This window comes from Rhinoderma darwinii, chromosome 13 (genome assembly GCF_050947455.1).
Source record: "Rhinoderma darwinii isolate aRhiDar2 chromosome 13, aRhiDar2.hap1, whole genome shotgun sequence".
NCBI lineage: Eukaryota > Metazoa > Chordata > Amphibia > Anura > Rhinodermatidae > Rhinoderma > Rhinoderma darwinii.
In genome coordinates this window covers 48,698,632-48,715,637 of record NC_134699.1, presented here as the reverse complement: position 1 = coordinate 48,715,637, position 17,006 = coordinate 48,698,632, and the positions used below count along the sequence as shown (strand labels likewise).

The 17,006-nt window shown below is 41.4% G+C and overlaps 1 protein-coding gene across 11 annotated transcripts in view; it reads left to right on the top strand.

Annotated features, from left to right (window-relative positions):
• Positions 1 to 17,006, top strand: part of CACNA1G (calcium voltage-gated channel subunit alpha1 G) — a 338,489-nt gene that overhangs the window by 268,260 nt on the left and 53,223 nt on the right. For 9 of the 11 annotated variants that reach the window (XM_075845569.1, XM_075845564.1, XM_075845566.1 and 6 more), the window contains 7 exons: positions 3,439 to 3,590; positions 5,389 to 5,498; positions 6,750 to 6,883; positions 9,390 to 9,460; positions 11,159 to 11,237; positions 12,314 to 12,435; positions 16,162 to 16,500. In XM_075845569.1, coding sequence (XP_075701684.1) covers positions 3,439 to 3,590; positions 5,389 to 5,498; positions 6,750 to 6,883; positions 9,390 to 9,460; positions 11,159 to 11,237; positions 12,314 to 12,435; positions 16,162 to 16,500 — 1,007 coding nt within the window. The remainder of the gene's footprint in view (positions 1 to 3,438; positions 3,591 to 5,388; positions 5,499 to 6,749; positions 6,884 to 9,389; positions 9,461 to 11,158; positions 11,238 to 12,313; positions 12,436 to 16,161; positions 16,501 to 17,006) is intronic. The other 2 variants (XM_075845563.1, XM_075845560.1) reach the window with 1 other exon arrangement.

Below are 17,006 nucleotides of genomic sequence, written 5' to 3'. Positions count from 1 at the left end.
AACGAGCGTTTGCTCGTTCATCGGCTGATCGTTGCCCTGTTTACACAGGGCAATTATCGGGGACGAGCGTTTTATATTTGCCCGATAATTGGCTGGTGTAAAAGGGCCCTTAGTATTGTTTTTTTGTTCTACAGTTCAGTAACTGATTCCCATTGTGGAGATTTAACTAGCAGGGAGTCTTTAGGGCAATGCTCCCTGGGAGAGATGTATTTTGTTCCTTCTGGAGTAGAGCTATTTTGCATACACTGTTTGGTGCCATTCCTATGAGGTTGGCTCCTGTGGTCAGTACGTAAAATGTTATTAGAGGCAAACGGGAACTTGGGGGGCAGTGCTTAACACACACGTTGGCACCTTTCACTTTATTTGTTTATGTCCCTCCCACTCTTTTTATATATGTAAGCCACACTGTCAACACAAGATGGAAAATAAAGGTGGACTAGACCTTAATTCTCAGTCCTTACACCTGCATATAATTACCCTCCTCACTAATAACCCTCATCTTGTGCTCCGGGTGCAGTCACACATGGGGTCCTGACTCCCACCCAGTGTGAAGGCAGCTTCCAACTTGAACAGGAACCTGAGAGTGAGGAGGATAAGTAGTACTAGCCGTTATCCATTGGATTAATCCAATAGATAACAGTCAAATGAAACAATCAAATGCGGCACTGTCATTTAGGAGGCTACCATCTCCCATGGCCTTTCACCCCAAAATCGTTCCCTGCATGCTATAGATGTTCTTTTCACCTGTGTGACCAACTATATTTCCAAAACTAGCTGGCCACATGGGCAAGAAGGAAAGAATGGCATTGCTACATCCACTGAAACTTCTGTGGGAAATAAAGTGGTGGCTTGTTAAATATATTTTATGTTAAGGGAGAAATACTGTACTGATATACTAGCCTTAGATTAAAAGAGTGGAATTAGCTTTTCAATGCCACCCTATGTAAACATGATTGAAAATAGTTTTTCCATTCCAGAAAGTGATGGCATTTTGCTAGAAACCCCTACCCATCCTGCAGCACTGCGGCCTTTCACAGTCTTTCCATTCATAGCGGGAGGCCGCAGATCAGTATTTTCCCATTAGGTCTCATGCACATGGATGAACTATAGATCTGTGCGGGTATGAACACGTAAAATGGTGACCTTATAATTCCTCAGACCGCGTTACCATCAGACAATACATGATCCAATATTATAGGCCAATGCAGCATTGGGGCCAATACTCGGCCTCTGTTGGCCAACATGTCATGAGAATTAGTACAGCACATACAGATTTCCCAACCAACTTATTTGCAAATAAGACATTTTCCCATCTACTTTCCTTCACTGCTTCTATAGGAAACGGCGTTAACAAACCGTGGAAGCAAACAACTTACTTATGCTTAGATATTCAGAATGAAATTCTGTAATTGATGTACACAGTTGAACCCATATATATATCATTTTATTTCCAGATTTTTTTTGTAGTGAACCCACCCCTTAAAGAGGCTCTGTCACCAGATTATCAAATCCCTATCTCCTATTGCATGTGATCGTCGCTGCAATGTAGATAACAGTAACGTTTTGTGTTTTTTTAAAACTATCATTTTTGGCTAAGTTATGAGCAATTTTATATTTATGCAAATGAGCCTTTCTAATGGACAACTGGGCGTGTTTTCTCTTATTTCCAACTGGGCGTGTATTGTGTTTTTAGCAACTGGGCGTGTTTACTTCTTTCACTGCACAATCACACTGTGCTGTGGGTCATGCTGGGCTGGAACAATGAGAAGTGTAGGACACTGATTGGTCAGCCACATACACTCCTCTGTACAACACCCAGTTGGTAAAAAGTAAAAACACGCCCAGTTGTCCATTAAGATACTCATTAGCATAAATCTAAACTAGCTCATAACTTGCTCAAAAATGATCGTTTTTCAAAATAAAAAGCACTGCTGTTATCTACATTACAGCGCCAATCAGATTATGTAGGCGATAGGGCACTTATAATCTGGTGACAGAGCCTCTTTAAGGGCTATTGGGCAGGTTTGTATTTGACATCCATGTTACATGGATTCTGAATTCAACACTTGTAGAGATGTATGGTCTCATACTGTACTTCTATCTGCCTTGTAATTTTATATGGAGACCCACAGAGGTTTTGTTCTCATGGATTTTTAACATGTTTCAACTTCTATTACCGAGGCAGTGCTTCTAGTTAAGAATATGGTGCCTCATAAAATTCCCCTAAAAAGTTCCACAAAAAAGTTCCATAATGTGTCACATACAGTTTCGTAATCTGTATTACGGACCCATGGCTCACATAGCATGTCGTAGTCTAGTAAAGACCCCTGCACCCCTTCGTTCACTGCCATATGGGCCCATGCACAATGTATTGTTGTATATCTGAGGTCTAACTATAATACACTTTTTATGCACTAGTTACAATATATACACATCTAAGGAACAACACTGTCAAAATGGAACAGAATAAGCCACCCAGAAGTAATAAGAGTTATCAGCAAGGATTATATAACGGTTAGGAAGAATGTTTTCAGTACGCTTTGTGGAGACGAGGCCTCTCAGTCCTCTGTAAATAGGGTTTTGTGTTTTTCTTAATCCACCAGTAGCAGTCTGAGGGAAGGGAACAAATCATGTCAATGCAGGGACACAAATAAATAAAACCTGGCCTAGTTCCCAAATAGTCAGAATCCAATATGTATGCAAATGTGTGGTTTTTTTTCAACTTTTTACTGATAAATTGTGTTCTAAATGAAACCGGGAAGTATAGGATCCTGCTTAAGATATGAATGTAATACAAGTAGGCAAGCATGTACCACACACGTCATCTAGAACATCAAGGTTCTCTTATAATGATGGATACAATTCCTGAACCAACACAACCCATTATGTGGTAAATCCGTTTTCCGTTTCAGTATTTATGTTCCACTATGCACAATGTATTCCGTGCTTTTCATTCTTTTCTCTGCATTTTCATTTCTTCTTCTCCAAGTTCTTTCATAGGATGTTCGTAAGTTTTGTCTTTGGAACAAGTCCTTTTGTTGAAGTTTTATCCGTACACATGTTTTGTACATATCTGTAAAGTGTTATTTGAATATGTGATGTGATTTTAATATCTCTCGGAGTAAATGTTTCTATGTGCTAGTACATGACGGCTACATTAGTTACCTGGAAAAGATTTTGGTGAATATTTTTATTAATAATAAAAATTGCTTTTAATAAAAAGTGAAACGTTTGTGTATGAAGTTTTGCAGTTTTATTTTTTTATGTTTACGCATCAGTTGTTTGATCTAGAGCATGGCAACTGCAAGCGCATGGGGTGCATGCATTACTGGGAGAAGGCGTTTTTGGCTAGAGGTCTCAGAAATGACTTTCTTGATATAAATAACACATTTTCTAGGAGTCCTAATTGCATACAGTATTTGTTTGCTTTGTTTCTAGAAGCTCAGTGCAAGCCTTACTATTCGGAGTACTCCCACCCACGTCTTCTCATACATCATATGTGCACAAGCCACTACCTGGATCTTTTTATTACTGGGGTCATTGGACTTAATGTTGTAACGATGGCCATGGAACACTATCAGCAGCCAAAGGTAAAAAAAAATAAAAAAATCCCCTTGTGATCTTATAGCTTAGCTAACATAATCTGATCCATGTGCCAGTTATTCGATTGGTCTCAAATGATCTTAGGTGGTTTATGTGGAAAATCCTTTCAAATAAGTTATTAGTCCGGTTTCCCACATTGTGTAAATAGTACACTGTTGTACTAGCCAGGAAATCTGCATGCGTTACATTATTATCACCGGGCCAGCCTTATTTACAAGGCAACAGTTTTTCTTTCAGAAGTGACTGTAAAACAGAGAGGTGCTAACAAAGAGAAACTTTTGCTCTGGCGAACCCTTAGGCTACATTCAGACGAACGTAGCCAACCTCAGACGTGAAAAACTACAGTTTTTCACGTCCGAGGTGCACCCGTGCAGGACGCGTTATCATGCATCCCTCATAGACTAGAGTCTATGGAGGGATTCGTGAAGCACAAAAAAATAGAACATGCCCTATATTTTCACGGACCCTTCACACGCTCTGTTGAAACACTGGTCGTGTGAACGGCCCCATTGAAATACATGTGTCCGTGTGACGGCTGTTGTTTTAACGGCCGTCACACGGACGAGATACACGCTCGTCTGAATGAGCCCTTAACCTTTCCATGGTTTAAATCATTTGAATGGCCTTTATGTAATACTACATTTTGCCTGCAGCGGCCGCTTCAAAAGAGGTGTCTAGCCACAGCTTTACCCTTGTGTTTCTTGACACCTGACTCAGGACCCCTTCTATGAGCCCAAGTGGAGGGCCGCTAACAGAGAAGCTTTCATTCAACTGTGAAACCCCATGTTTTCTCTGTGATATTTTGACATGCAAATCTCATGAAAATTACACTTGTCATGCTGCTATCCCAGTTGTTGTGCTATAAAAGGCCTCGTGCTAAATGTCATAATATGTCATTTATCCTTATATCAATTGCAACCTTATTGTTAACAGGGGCATAGGGACAACCTGCACTGTTGCCCATTACCTCTATAGGCTACAGTGCTGTTGCAGGGACTGCCTCTATTTTGACATTACTGTACATATACCGTCTCAGAAAGCTCATAAGAAGTTCATCCATTGGAATCTGTGTTAGAGACATGGACAAAATAATTTCTTCTATCTTAACAGCTGACGATGTGACTAGTCATAAAATAGTAGTGATTTTTTTCACCTTCTGGATCTTTACAATTTTAACCATTTGGAAGGTTATGCAAGGACAAAATTGTTTTTGCATCCGTTCTAGTTAGCTTTATGTTGTGGTGCCTCCCAATGGGCAAGAATCTTAAAACACACCATTAATAAAAAAGAATTAGGCCCCATGCACATGACCCTATTTTCATCCATTCGTAAATACGGATCCGTAGTCTTCCGCAACTTATCCGCATATACGTAACGGTATCCACAAATACAGTCCGTAGTGTATCCGTAATGAATCCGTATATATGGATCCGCAAAAAGAAGAAGAAAACCACAAATGATGTGCAACATCTGCAAACCTGGCATCGCCTAGCAACACTTCCGTAATTATGGAAGCGCCCATAGACTTCTATAGGGAGTCTGTGCCGTAATTACGGACAAAAATAGGACATGTTTTATAATTTTTTCAGTTCTATATTGTACGGATCATTTCTACAGAACAGACAACCAGCCGGAACATACGGAAAGGTGTCCATAGCCTATAGAAATGAATGGGTCTGTAATTCCAGATGATAATACGGTCGTGTGCAAGAAAAATCTGTATTTACGAACATTAATGTAAAAGACTTGATTTATAATAATCTAATGTTGACTGTTTTCTTCTAGGTATTGGATGAGGCTCTGAAGATCTGTAACTACATTTTCACCCTCATTTTTGTCTTAGAATCGGGGTGCAAAATGATTGCATTTGGATTCCGACGTTTTTTTAAAGACAGGTAAAAGAAATGTCATTTTGAAATAGTTATTATTTCCCCAAATAAATACTAATGGGTGGGAGTTTGAAGTATAACTAGTTAAAAATTGGAATATTCAACTAACTAGCTTAGGGATGTGCATCACAGAGGATTTTATGGTCCTCCTGACAGTCCCCTTCCATAATATGACAACTTGAACTAAACTATAACTTTACATGATTTAGAAATTAAAAGCTAAGAGAAACACCCAGACCTCCAATATTGCAGGACCCCAGCTGAAAAATTGTTTACAGAATTTAGAAATTAACTCAAAGCCTGTACACCTTTGGAAGATTTTTTTTTAAAATTATTATTGTTATTACACTCTCCCAATCCGTGGTTAAGTGTACCGAGACTGCCGCTATCAGCTGTCACAACGTCGCTTCTCCAAGTATTCTCTATTGAGCAGCGAGATCGAGACCGTAGCTCAGGTCATGATTTCGGCGGCTAGGATGTTTGCCGTGAGTGCTGTGTCGTCATCAATACTCGACATCTAGACGGAATGAGCGAGCGGTGTGAGCGCTATACTCGTTCGCTCTCGCTGCGATTGGATATTTTCAAATGGATATGGTAGGATTAGTCTGTATTAATCTCTCCCTCTATATTCCTTTCCCTATTATCAGGTCGGTATTATCCCAACGTATGTTTCGCTGATCAGAGTCAGCTTCTTCCGGGAGATTACGTATTTTTGCGGCCGCTATTCACCCGCAAATCTGTGGGTGAATTGTGGCCCCATTCATTCCAATGGGCCCATGCACACGACCGTGGTTTCCACTGTCCGTGCATTGCCCGGGAGCCTGGACCGCAAAAAGATCGGACATGTCTTATCATGGCCGCATCTTGTGGCCCAGGCTCGTTGAAATTAATGGAACCCAACAATCTCCATTATAAGTCAATGTGGTGTGTCGGCCACCATTGTTGTCCGTTGTGCGACAGATTCGGCATCCTGTCAATTTAATTGTTCTGCTCCTATAACAGAGCTGTCGTAGTAAGGCCTCGTTCACATCTGCATTCTTCAGAATTTTTATGGGTATAATTTAATGCTTAACTTCTTCTGTGGTGGCGCTTCAGGGGAGTTGAACATTTACTGCCAAGTTCCGCCACAGATTACAGCTGATTGTTGGCATTCCCAGTAGCTGCACTGTGTTCAGTTAGTTTTCTCAGGACTTTTCTAACAAAAAAAGATTGTCAAAAGCCCCTTATAACTTTATTCCTGAATTGTCTATATTACAGATGGAATCAACTGGACTTAGCAATTGTTCTTCTTTCAATTATGGGGATTACTCTGGAAGAGATTGAAGTCAATGCATCACTTCCCATTAACCCGACAATTATTCGCATTATGAGAGTCCTGAGAATTGCTAGGGGTATGTAATGACTAAAAATTGCTTTTTATTTTTTCACCTGCTTGCTTCAGTCACGTTAATATTACCAGTTATGAAAAGTCATGATTTTGCATATGACATACGAGGCCGGATAATTGTATATTCAATCTTACTTATTGTAAATCTATACTACTGGACTAAACAGACAACATGTGCGTCACTTTTGGACATAGTAGTCTCGGATAGCAGCCCAAGGACTTTCCTTCTGCACATACCGACTTCCTATACTACTCCATGGCCTTGACTTCTCATTTCCCCATCTAGCACCCCTTCATCTCCGCAACCATGCAAATGTTTGGAACCTGACATTAGTGTGAGTTAATTTTGTTAATAGTTCACAGACATAATAATTAATAATAATTCCATTTGTCCTGCTTTTTGGGTCCAGTTCTTGGGGAATATACACTATGCGGACAAAAGTAATGGGACACACTTCTTAATTAATCATTGAAACCAGGTGTATTATTCAGTCCTAATGCCACGTATATAAAATCAAGCACCTAGCCATGCAGTCGCCTTTATATACATTTGTGAAAGAATGAGTCGTTTTAAAAAGCTCACTGAATTCCAGTGTGGTGCTGTAATAAGATGCCATCAATGTAACAAGTTAGTTTGTGAAATTTCTTCCCTCCTAGATATTCCACGATCAATTGTGAGTGGTATTATTGCAAAGTGGAAGCGTTTAGTAACCACTGCAACTCAGCCACGAAGTGGCAGACCACGTAAAATTACAGGGCATGGTTGCCAAGTGCTGACGCGCACAGTACATAAAATTCGCCAACGCTCTGCTGACTCAATAACTGCAGTTCCAAACCTTCTCTGGCATTAACATCTGCACAAAAACTGTGTGCCGGGAACTTCATGGCATGGGTTTCAATGGCCATGCAGTTGCATTCAAGCCTTACATCACCAAGCACAATGCCAAGCATCTAATGAAGTGGTGAAAAGCACGCCGACACTGGAGACGTGGAAGTGTGTTCTGTGGAGTTAAAAATCACTCTTTGGTGGAGGAAGAATAATGCTATGGGGTTGATTTCAGGGGAAATCTTAATGCTTTAGAATACCAAGACATTTTGGACAATTGTTGCTTCCAACTTTGTGGGAACAGTTTGGGGAAGACCCATTTCTGTTCCAGAATGACTGTGTCCCAGTGCACAAAGCAAGGTCCATAAAGGCACGGGTGGGTGAGTTTGGTGAGGAAGAATTTGACTTGCCGCACAGAGAACTGACCTCAACCTCATAAAACACCTTGGGATGAGCTACAACGGAGATTGCGAGTCAGGCCATCTCCTCCAACATCAACGCCTAACATCACAAAAGCCCTACTGGATGAATGAGTAGAAATCCCCACAGACATACTCCAAAATGTTGTAGAAAGCCTTTTCGGAAGAGTGTAAGCTGTTTTAGCTTCAAAGGGGGGACCAACTCAATATTAATGCCTATGGATTTAGACTGGGATGTCATAAAAGCTCCATAAAGTGCCCCTTTTCAATTTCATCTGTTAATTCAAACGGATTATAAATCCTTTTGACCGTGTAACCCGGTTGTATTATTTATATAGACTATTAACTTAATGATTATGAAAATATGGGTAACATATCAGTTGCCCCATACAGAATCAGGATAATGGATTGTAATCGCAGTAAAAGTTTGTATATTCACCTTGAGTTTAAGTAATTATTTTTCTCCTGGGTGCTTAATTTCCTCCCACATATGTTAGGCCTCATGCACACGACCATAAGGGTTTGTACCGTCCGCAAATACGGACCGTTGAATCTAATGCAAGGATCGTGGACCAAAAATGCTGCAAAAAAGGCTCAGAAGCGAGCGCTGAAGGCTTTCTCTGCCTCCCATTGATTTCAATGGGCGGTCAGGGGCGGAAACTGCTGCAAGAAAGAACATTCTGCATTTTTTCTTCCACGAGCGGCCAAAAGGAAAATAAACGCCTCTGCCTCTCATTAAAATCAAGGGGGGTTGATTTAGGTCGTTTGTTTGTGCTGATTCCGATGGGTTTCCACGTCAAAATCAGCGCCCAAAAACTCTGTGTGAACTGACTCTTAAAGGGTTTGTCCAGAATTTTCAAATATTATTTTTTCTAAAAGGGTCTGTTGTGGTAAGTGAATTGTGCTGAGCTGCAAAACCAGACACAATCCATGGACAAGCATGGCGCTATTGCTAAGCAAACTTTTTTTAAATCTTTTTTTTCCTCTGGAGAACTCCTAGTACTGTATATGTAAAAGGGAAATTCATTTAAAAGCTCACTGGGAACAAGGAGTTATGTGAATCGCTGTACAGTGCTGCAGAATATGTTGGTTCTATACAAATAATGAGGAATAAATCAAAATGCACATAATAATTTGAGAGCATACTGCCTCTTTTTATTTCTTTTTATTGATGTAAAATTTCTAATAATAAGCAAAATGTACGTGCAGCTTGTAAGAATTTATTAGTTGTGTTCCTTTGTAATTATTTTGCCGTTATTCTCCAGTTCTGAAGTTACTGAAGATGGCTGTTGGGATGAGGGCATTGCTGGATACGGTTTTACAAGCTCTCCCTCAGGTACAGAAAAACAAAGTCATACTGGTTGACGACTGCCCACTGTATGTATACAGCAGCGGGCCAGGTACTTAATCCAGCGCCATAGTATATATATATGGCGCAGATTTAAGCTGGCTGCCTGAACGGTCAAGCCGCTAAATGTCCGATGCCGGCAGTCAGATACTGCTAAGGACCCTAGTGAAAAGACAGTAAAGCTTTTTACTTAATGAGCACTGTGTATAGAATAGAGGCAGCGGCACATGAGGGATCCGGGTAGTAGGAGGCTGCTGTTGGTTCTATCCAAACCAAGCACAGCCCTAGCAGTGACAATAGTCACTATAACAGGCCGGATATTCCCTGTAACTGGAGCTATATGGTGACATAATGAACAGCCTCCTCTTGTAGATAGTGCCATACAGCCCCCTCCATGTATATACTGCCACACAACCCCCTTGTATATACTACCACACAACCCCCTTGTAGATACTGCCACACAGCCTCCTCTTGTAGATAGTGCCCCCCTTTGTAGATAGTACCACACAACCCCTTCCTGCATACTGCCATAGTGCCCCCCTTTGTAGATACTGCCACACAGCCTCCCCTTGTAGATAGTGCCACACGGCCCCACCTGTAGATATTGCCACACTCCCCCCCCCCCTGTAGATACTACAACACTCCCCCTTGGTAGATAATGCCACACACTCCACCTTGTAGATAGTGCCACACACGCCTCTTGTAGATAGAGCTTCACACTTCCCCCCTCCCCGTAGATTGCGCCATTATGGTTACCAACGCTCTGCCCGGGGATTCCGCTCCAGGAGGAGCCCCTGGCGTCACTGTGCATAAATATATAGTGATATCAGGGGCTTCTACAGGAGCAAAATCTCTTGCCAGAGCGTCGGCAACGCTCTGGCCAGGGATTCCGCTCCAGGAGGAGCCCCTGATGTAACTGTCCATATATGGACAGTGACGTTAGGGGCTCCCTCTTTGAGTGGAATACCTGGCCAGAGAGTTGCCGACGCTCTGGCCAGGGATTCCACTCCAGGAGGAGTGAATGACAGAGCAGGGAGCAGATAGTTTCCTGCTCTGCCATAGTATTTAATTGTATCTGCATCCTGAGGACACAGATACAATTTAAATATGGCAGTTGTCGGGACTAGCTCCAAAATTCGGAACCGACCCGGCAAATTCGGGACTGTGCACCCCCCCCCCACACCACCATAAGCAGAAATAAATTTAATACAAAATATAAATTAAATGCCCCCTCCCAAAAACATGCATATACAAATGCTTAAAAAAGAAACCTGCATTGTTCACGAAAAAAAACTAGCAAAATCACATCGCTAGCTTAACAAATAAAAAAGATATGGCCGTTTTACTAACGCATGCGTGCTAAAAATGGCTAAACAGTGTCTGATTCTGAAGGATCAAAATAGCTTGGACTTGAACCAGTTTAATCATTTGCTGCAGTAGCAAACTTAGGCCTCATGTCGTATTATGGCTCAGTTTAAGCTCCATGTTGCATGGCGTGGTATTTCGGCACCCATAGAAGTCTATGGGCCCATATTGTACCTATTTCATACAGATCCATGTATAGTTTGTTTTTCCGCATAAGTTTGATTAAAAGAAAAAGTGCTACTTTATGTTCTCTCCGATGCCGTATAATCCTCTGACTTCATGCACATGGCTTTACTATGTATGTGTTTTCTTTCTCTACAGGTGGGGAATCTAGGCCTTTTATTTATGCTGCTGTTCTTCATTTTTGCTGCTTTGGGAGTTGAGCTGTTTGGCGACTTGGGTAAGTGTGCAGAAAAATCACAACTATATTGCTGAGTTCACACAGCGCGGATACGCTGCGCAAGAGCACGCAGCGTATCCGCCCTGTGCACTGTGGTGCAGTTTTTCACTTGGAATGTCCACTGCAGGAAACTGCAACACTAAGGCCGGCCTCCTAGGATGACGTTTCATCCCAGGAGACCGCTGCAGCCCGTGATTGCCCGCGGCGGCGGTCACATAGGATGAACTGTCATCCCAGGAGGCCAGACCTCTGACGTCATCCAGGCCGGCCCCCTGGAATGATGTTTCATCCCATGAGACCGCCGCTACAGCCTGTGATTGGCTGCAGCGGTCACATGGGATGAAACATCATCCCAGGAGGCTGTGCCCTAGGGAGGAGCACAGACTTCTGTGTAAGCATGAGATTTTTTTTATCTGAGTTGCGTTTTTTCGGCGTAATCTCTGCAAACCCGCTGCAAAAAGCACAACAACTGCTATTTGTTGCGGGATTTACCTCCCTATTGAATTAAAAACCCACAACAAATAAGCAGCGTTTATGCAAATACAATTGACAGGCTGCGGAATAAAATTATTGCGCTGATCCCTTTTTGACACCTGTCATCACTACAGCCCTGGCTCCTGTGTCAGTCTGAGCAGAGTGTAACAGACCAGTGTGCAGAATGTATCCCCTCAATGATAATATTCTCTGCCTTTAGGGCAATAATGGATTATGCCTACGCGTTTCGGACAACACTTGTGTCCTTATTCATGGCTTATAAATCATGGTTTATGATAAGCCATGAATAAGGATACAAGCGTCGGAAACGCGTAGGCATAATCCATTATTGCTAACCACCCTTGCATTTGGAATTTTTAAGAAGTCTTGAAATAAAATTGGAACCTTGTTTCCTTTTAAATTACCAGGCGCTGGATCACTGTTTCTCCTCCGTTCTTTGCTACTGCTACAGTATTTGCCTGCAGATTTTCCACAACAAATTCCGTTGCCGACAATCCGCAGTATTTACGCAGCGTGTGAACTGACCCTATTACGAATGAAGACTGACCAAAATTTTAATCTGCTGTTACATTTCTTTATAGAGTGTAGTAATTCTCATCCATGTGAGGGTCTTGGGAGACATGCCACATTTAGAAACTTTGGAATGGCCTTTTTAACTCTCTTCCGTGTATCTACAGGCGATAATTGGAATGGGATTATGAAGGTAAAGTGTTTGAACATGTTAATAATAAATAAAATATGTGATTAAAAATATGATCTGAAATTGCTCTGGGAATAAGAGCTCTACCTGCCAAGGGGCCCTCGTGATTAGCTTGCATTTGAAACAGCAATAAATATGCCACCCCTCAATCACACACATATATATATATATATATATATATATATATATATATATATATATATATATATATGCTCTGATAGTATCTAAGATATATACTACTGCTCATTAATTTCAATACACCCTCAGATTTGTAAATTTCTCTGTAAGGGATGAATATCATACATGTGTTTTGCACAGAAATTAGTCTATCTGCTGTTTTAGGAAGAAGTTATCAATCGAAAAACAATCTGTCATAATCGCTTTGAGAAATGCAGGGCATCACCTGCAGGAATTTGCTTTCCTTGAGAAGGTTTCTCTTGGTCACGTTCAGTGTACCCTCAAGAAATACACTGCAAACAAGAGTGTTTTGGATCGACCACGACCTGGACAACCTCGTGTGACCACAAAACTGGAAGACACATCTATCAGAGTGCATTCCAAAAGGAACAGACTCAAAATAGCTTGTCAAATCTCTGCTGCTCTGATGAAAACAAGGAAGAAAAGCGTGTCAGTCGCGACTGCCGAACGCCACCTTGTAGCCAGTGGCTTGAAGGAATGTTTTGCAGCCTGAAAACCGTTGCTTGGGCCATTAATAAAAAGAAGAGGCTATTAAGGGATAAAAAGCACAGGAGCTGGACCACTATTCAGTAGATGAAGGTTCTTTTCACAGACGAATCAGAGTTTGAGGTGTTCGGGACCAAGAGGCGAAAGTTTGTTGTGTGACATGTGAGCGCATACAAACTGCTTGCATTCAGCCCACAGTCAAGAATGGAGGAGGTTCCATTATGGTCTGGAGATGTTTCGGAGGTGGTGCAATTGGTGATTTACTAAAAAAAAAAGAGTCATGAATTCCAAGTTCTACCTCAACATCCTGGTGCGCCATTCCCATCCCTTCCAGCTCAACTCTTATTGGTTGTAGCTTCAAACGACAGAAGGGTAACGACCCGAATCAACAAGTATGTGTAGTCAAAAAAAATGACAACAGGCGCTGAAGAACATGGTTTGGACCTCCCAGAGTCCTAATTGCAATCCAGTAAAACTCCTTTACAATCATCTGGACAGGTGTGTTCCAGATGTGCAAGTCACTAACCAAAATCATCTTTGGGAGTTTTTACAAGACTGTAGATACACCATTCAGTCATAACATTAAAACCACCTGCCTAATATTGTGAAGATCCTTCTCATGCCGCCAAAACATCTCTGACCCATCGAGGAATGGACTCCATGGCTCATATTGATATCCGTGGAATTTGAGGGCCAGGTCAACACCGTTAACTCTTTGTTATGTTTCTTAAACCATTCCCAGACAATTTGTGCAGTGTGGTAGGATGCATTATCCTGCTGAAAGAGGCAGCTGCCATTAAGAAATACCGTTGCCATGAAGTAGTGTACTTGGTCTGAAAGTGATATTTTTTTATACCCTGCTATCTTTCAGTCATATGGTTCTGAGTGAGCCTGGTCATACATCTTAGTAATGCTATGATATGATGGGGGTGCTATTATTTCAATAGATCCGATTTAGCAGAGACTGTGAATTAATATTCAGAACTCTTTAGCTGGAGATTATAACATAAAAGAGTAGAAAAAATATATCGCTGAACAGTAGGTTCTATATTAGGGCTTCTATTCTCTTCTTGTGAACCTCTGGAAATAATTCCTATGGCATGGTAAAATAATTTTGCTCTAATTGGTTTATCAGGGATAGGGCTCCATTGATTTAAACTCTTATGACACTTTAATGATTTAATACTGCAATCCCTGATGTCTGTAGCGCAATCTCTAACTGCATAGAAAAACATTCATTTCCTACTGAATGCCTCCCCTGATATTTTGCTTTTCTTATTACAGTAACTTTTAGAGTAGTCAACTTAGTCATGAAGGGAAGACATGTAAAGGATTTTAAAGCTGACATTTAAAGTTGAAATTTTGCATACTTTTACAAATGATTATATTATATGTTATACATTATACACTGTCAAGTCACATTATTATGACCGCCAGCTAATATCCGGAGTAACTGCCGTGTGCAGCATGTACAGCAGCTAGATGGGCTGGGAGTGATCAATAAGGTGCTGGTAGGTTGTCCCGGGTATCGAACAAGACGATCGAGGTGGTTCCACAGATGCTCAATTAGGTTCAAGTCTGGTGAATTACGGCGCCAGGAAAGTACTTGGAAGTCGTGGTCATGCTCTTCCAACCACTGTTGGATATTTCTAGCCATGTGACATGTCACATTTTTTTGCTGGAAGATTCCATCTGCCCCAGGAAAGACAATCTGCATGTATGGGTGGACATGATCTGCAACGATGGATTCATACCCAAATCGGTTCAGAGTTCCTTCCACATGGATGAGTGAGTACATAGAATGGCATGAAAAAATTTCCCAGACCATAATGCTGCCGCCAACATCTTTTGTTCATCCAGCAATGGTTGCAGGGTGTTTGTTCTCTGATGTTTCTCGCCTGACACGCCAACATCCATCCGATGAAGCAGAACCGTGACGTATCGGAGAAGGCAACCCTTTGCCAATCATCCTTGGTCCAATACCGATACTGCCGTGCAAATTGAAGCCTTTTTTTACAATGCACCTTTGTTAGCATTGGAGCAGTGACCATCCATCTGCTTCGGAGCCCCATATGCAGTAGCGTTCTGTGAACTTTTGATTTAGACAGACGTCTTGTAGCCCCTTGGTTGATTTTCACGGTGAGCTGCTCCACTGTAGCATATAGCGCACCTTCATAGTCGACGTTCACCTCTCACATCAATGGCATGTGGTGCTTCGCAGTTTCCACTTCGGTTATTGCCAATAGTGCTATTTGTTCACTCACGATACACTTTCACCACAGCAGCACGCGAACAATTCACAAACTGCGCTGTTTGAGAAATCCTGTCACCCTTGGCCCGAAAGCCAATAAGCATCCCTTTTTGCAACTCTGATGAATTGCCCCTTTTACCCATGACAACAAGTGATATGTGTTCAGACAGCCTATCTCACACCCTATATACCCACCAAGCCAGTCTCTTCCTTCATGGGCTATGCACTGCCGTCGTCGAAAGTAGTAGGTGGTCATAATAATGTGGCTCGACTGTGTATAAACAAAAAGTGTACGCAGTTTCTAAGATGAACAGATTTGGGGCAATTATACATAAGAAGATATTGGATGGCCAACATTTTGGTTTCCCTCAAATTGTCAGAACAGCTCCCCTTCATCTCTTCTTATGGACTGTATTAGTCTGAGGACACTTTTCTGTCGATTCACTCCTATTCTTTATGGCAGGATGTATATGCCTTGAATATAGCAGCACCCAGGTAAGTTTTTAAAGATAAATCTTAGAACATTACCTGTCATTTGGTTGCAATTATTTGATATAACTGTACTAGATTTGTCTTTGTCAAATATACTAACAATTCTGAAGAGTTCCATATATTTTTTGTATATGAATATAATTGGGTGTGTAATAGATTCCATGACTTTTCCACATTACAGTATGTAGGCACCTAGAGTGGAACATTGGTAAAACAGTCGATAATTCTTCACAAAACAGGAAAACTCATTTACTATAGTCTACTTATGTGCTATATAACATCAGTGTTATTTCTGGCCTTAGGACACACTGCGTGACTGCAATGAGGAGTCCACGTGTTACAACACTGTCATCTCTCCACTCTACTTTGTCTCTTTTGTGCTGACTGCACAGTTTGTCTTAGTCAATGTGGTGATTGCAGTACTCATGAAACACCTAGAAGAAAGCAACAAAGAAGCCAAGGAGGAGGCTGAACTGGAGGCTGAAATGGAGTTAGAGTTTCAAATACAGAACATTCAAAGTCCAGATAGTGATAATTTCCTCTGGGCCGGAAGAGACCTCAGCTACACTCAGGATAGTCCTTATGGATACATGAATTCTGTGAAAGATAAGGTTGACTCTCAGTCACTAGTCCATCCCATGGTAAGACTTTATGCTGAAGTAATTTGTTGAATGTTGGTAAATTGAATGACGGTGGAACTGAGAAAATGTGGTTGTGTCTCATAAATAATGTAAGAACATGACAGTGTGTTTATACAGTATGGCTCATAGAGGAGGTCCTGAGCAGGGGACTCTCCTCTATGATGTCTAAATGCCCTTATAGTGTATATGGAAAGAGATTGTGGATATGAGATAACCCTTTTAAGGCCCACATGTACAACCAATGACCTGAAGACCACATGCCTCCTGTGATGCCCTTCTGAGCGGCCATCTCAAATTTTTGCAGAAGGATATGATGCGTTAACAATGAACGGATCCAATATGAATAAGACACATGCCTTTCTTAAATGTAGCTTCAACTATCAGAATAAAATGAAAGCAACACTTCAGGCCAAATGAAGAAAACCATGGAGGCAAACACGACCTTTGTTGCACTGAAATCACAGCGTTTCTGTGATTGGCTGTGTCAATAGAAACTCCATCAGACA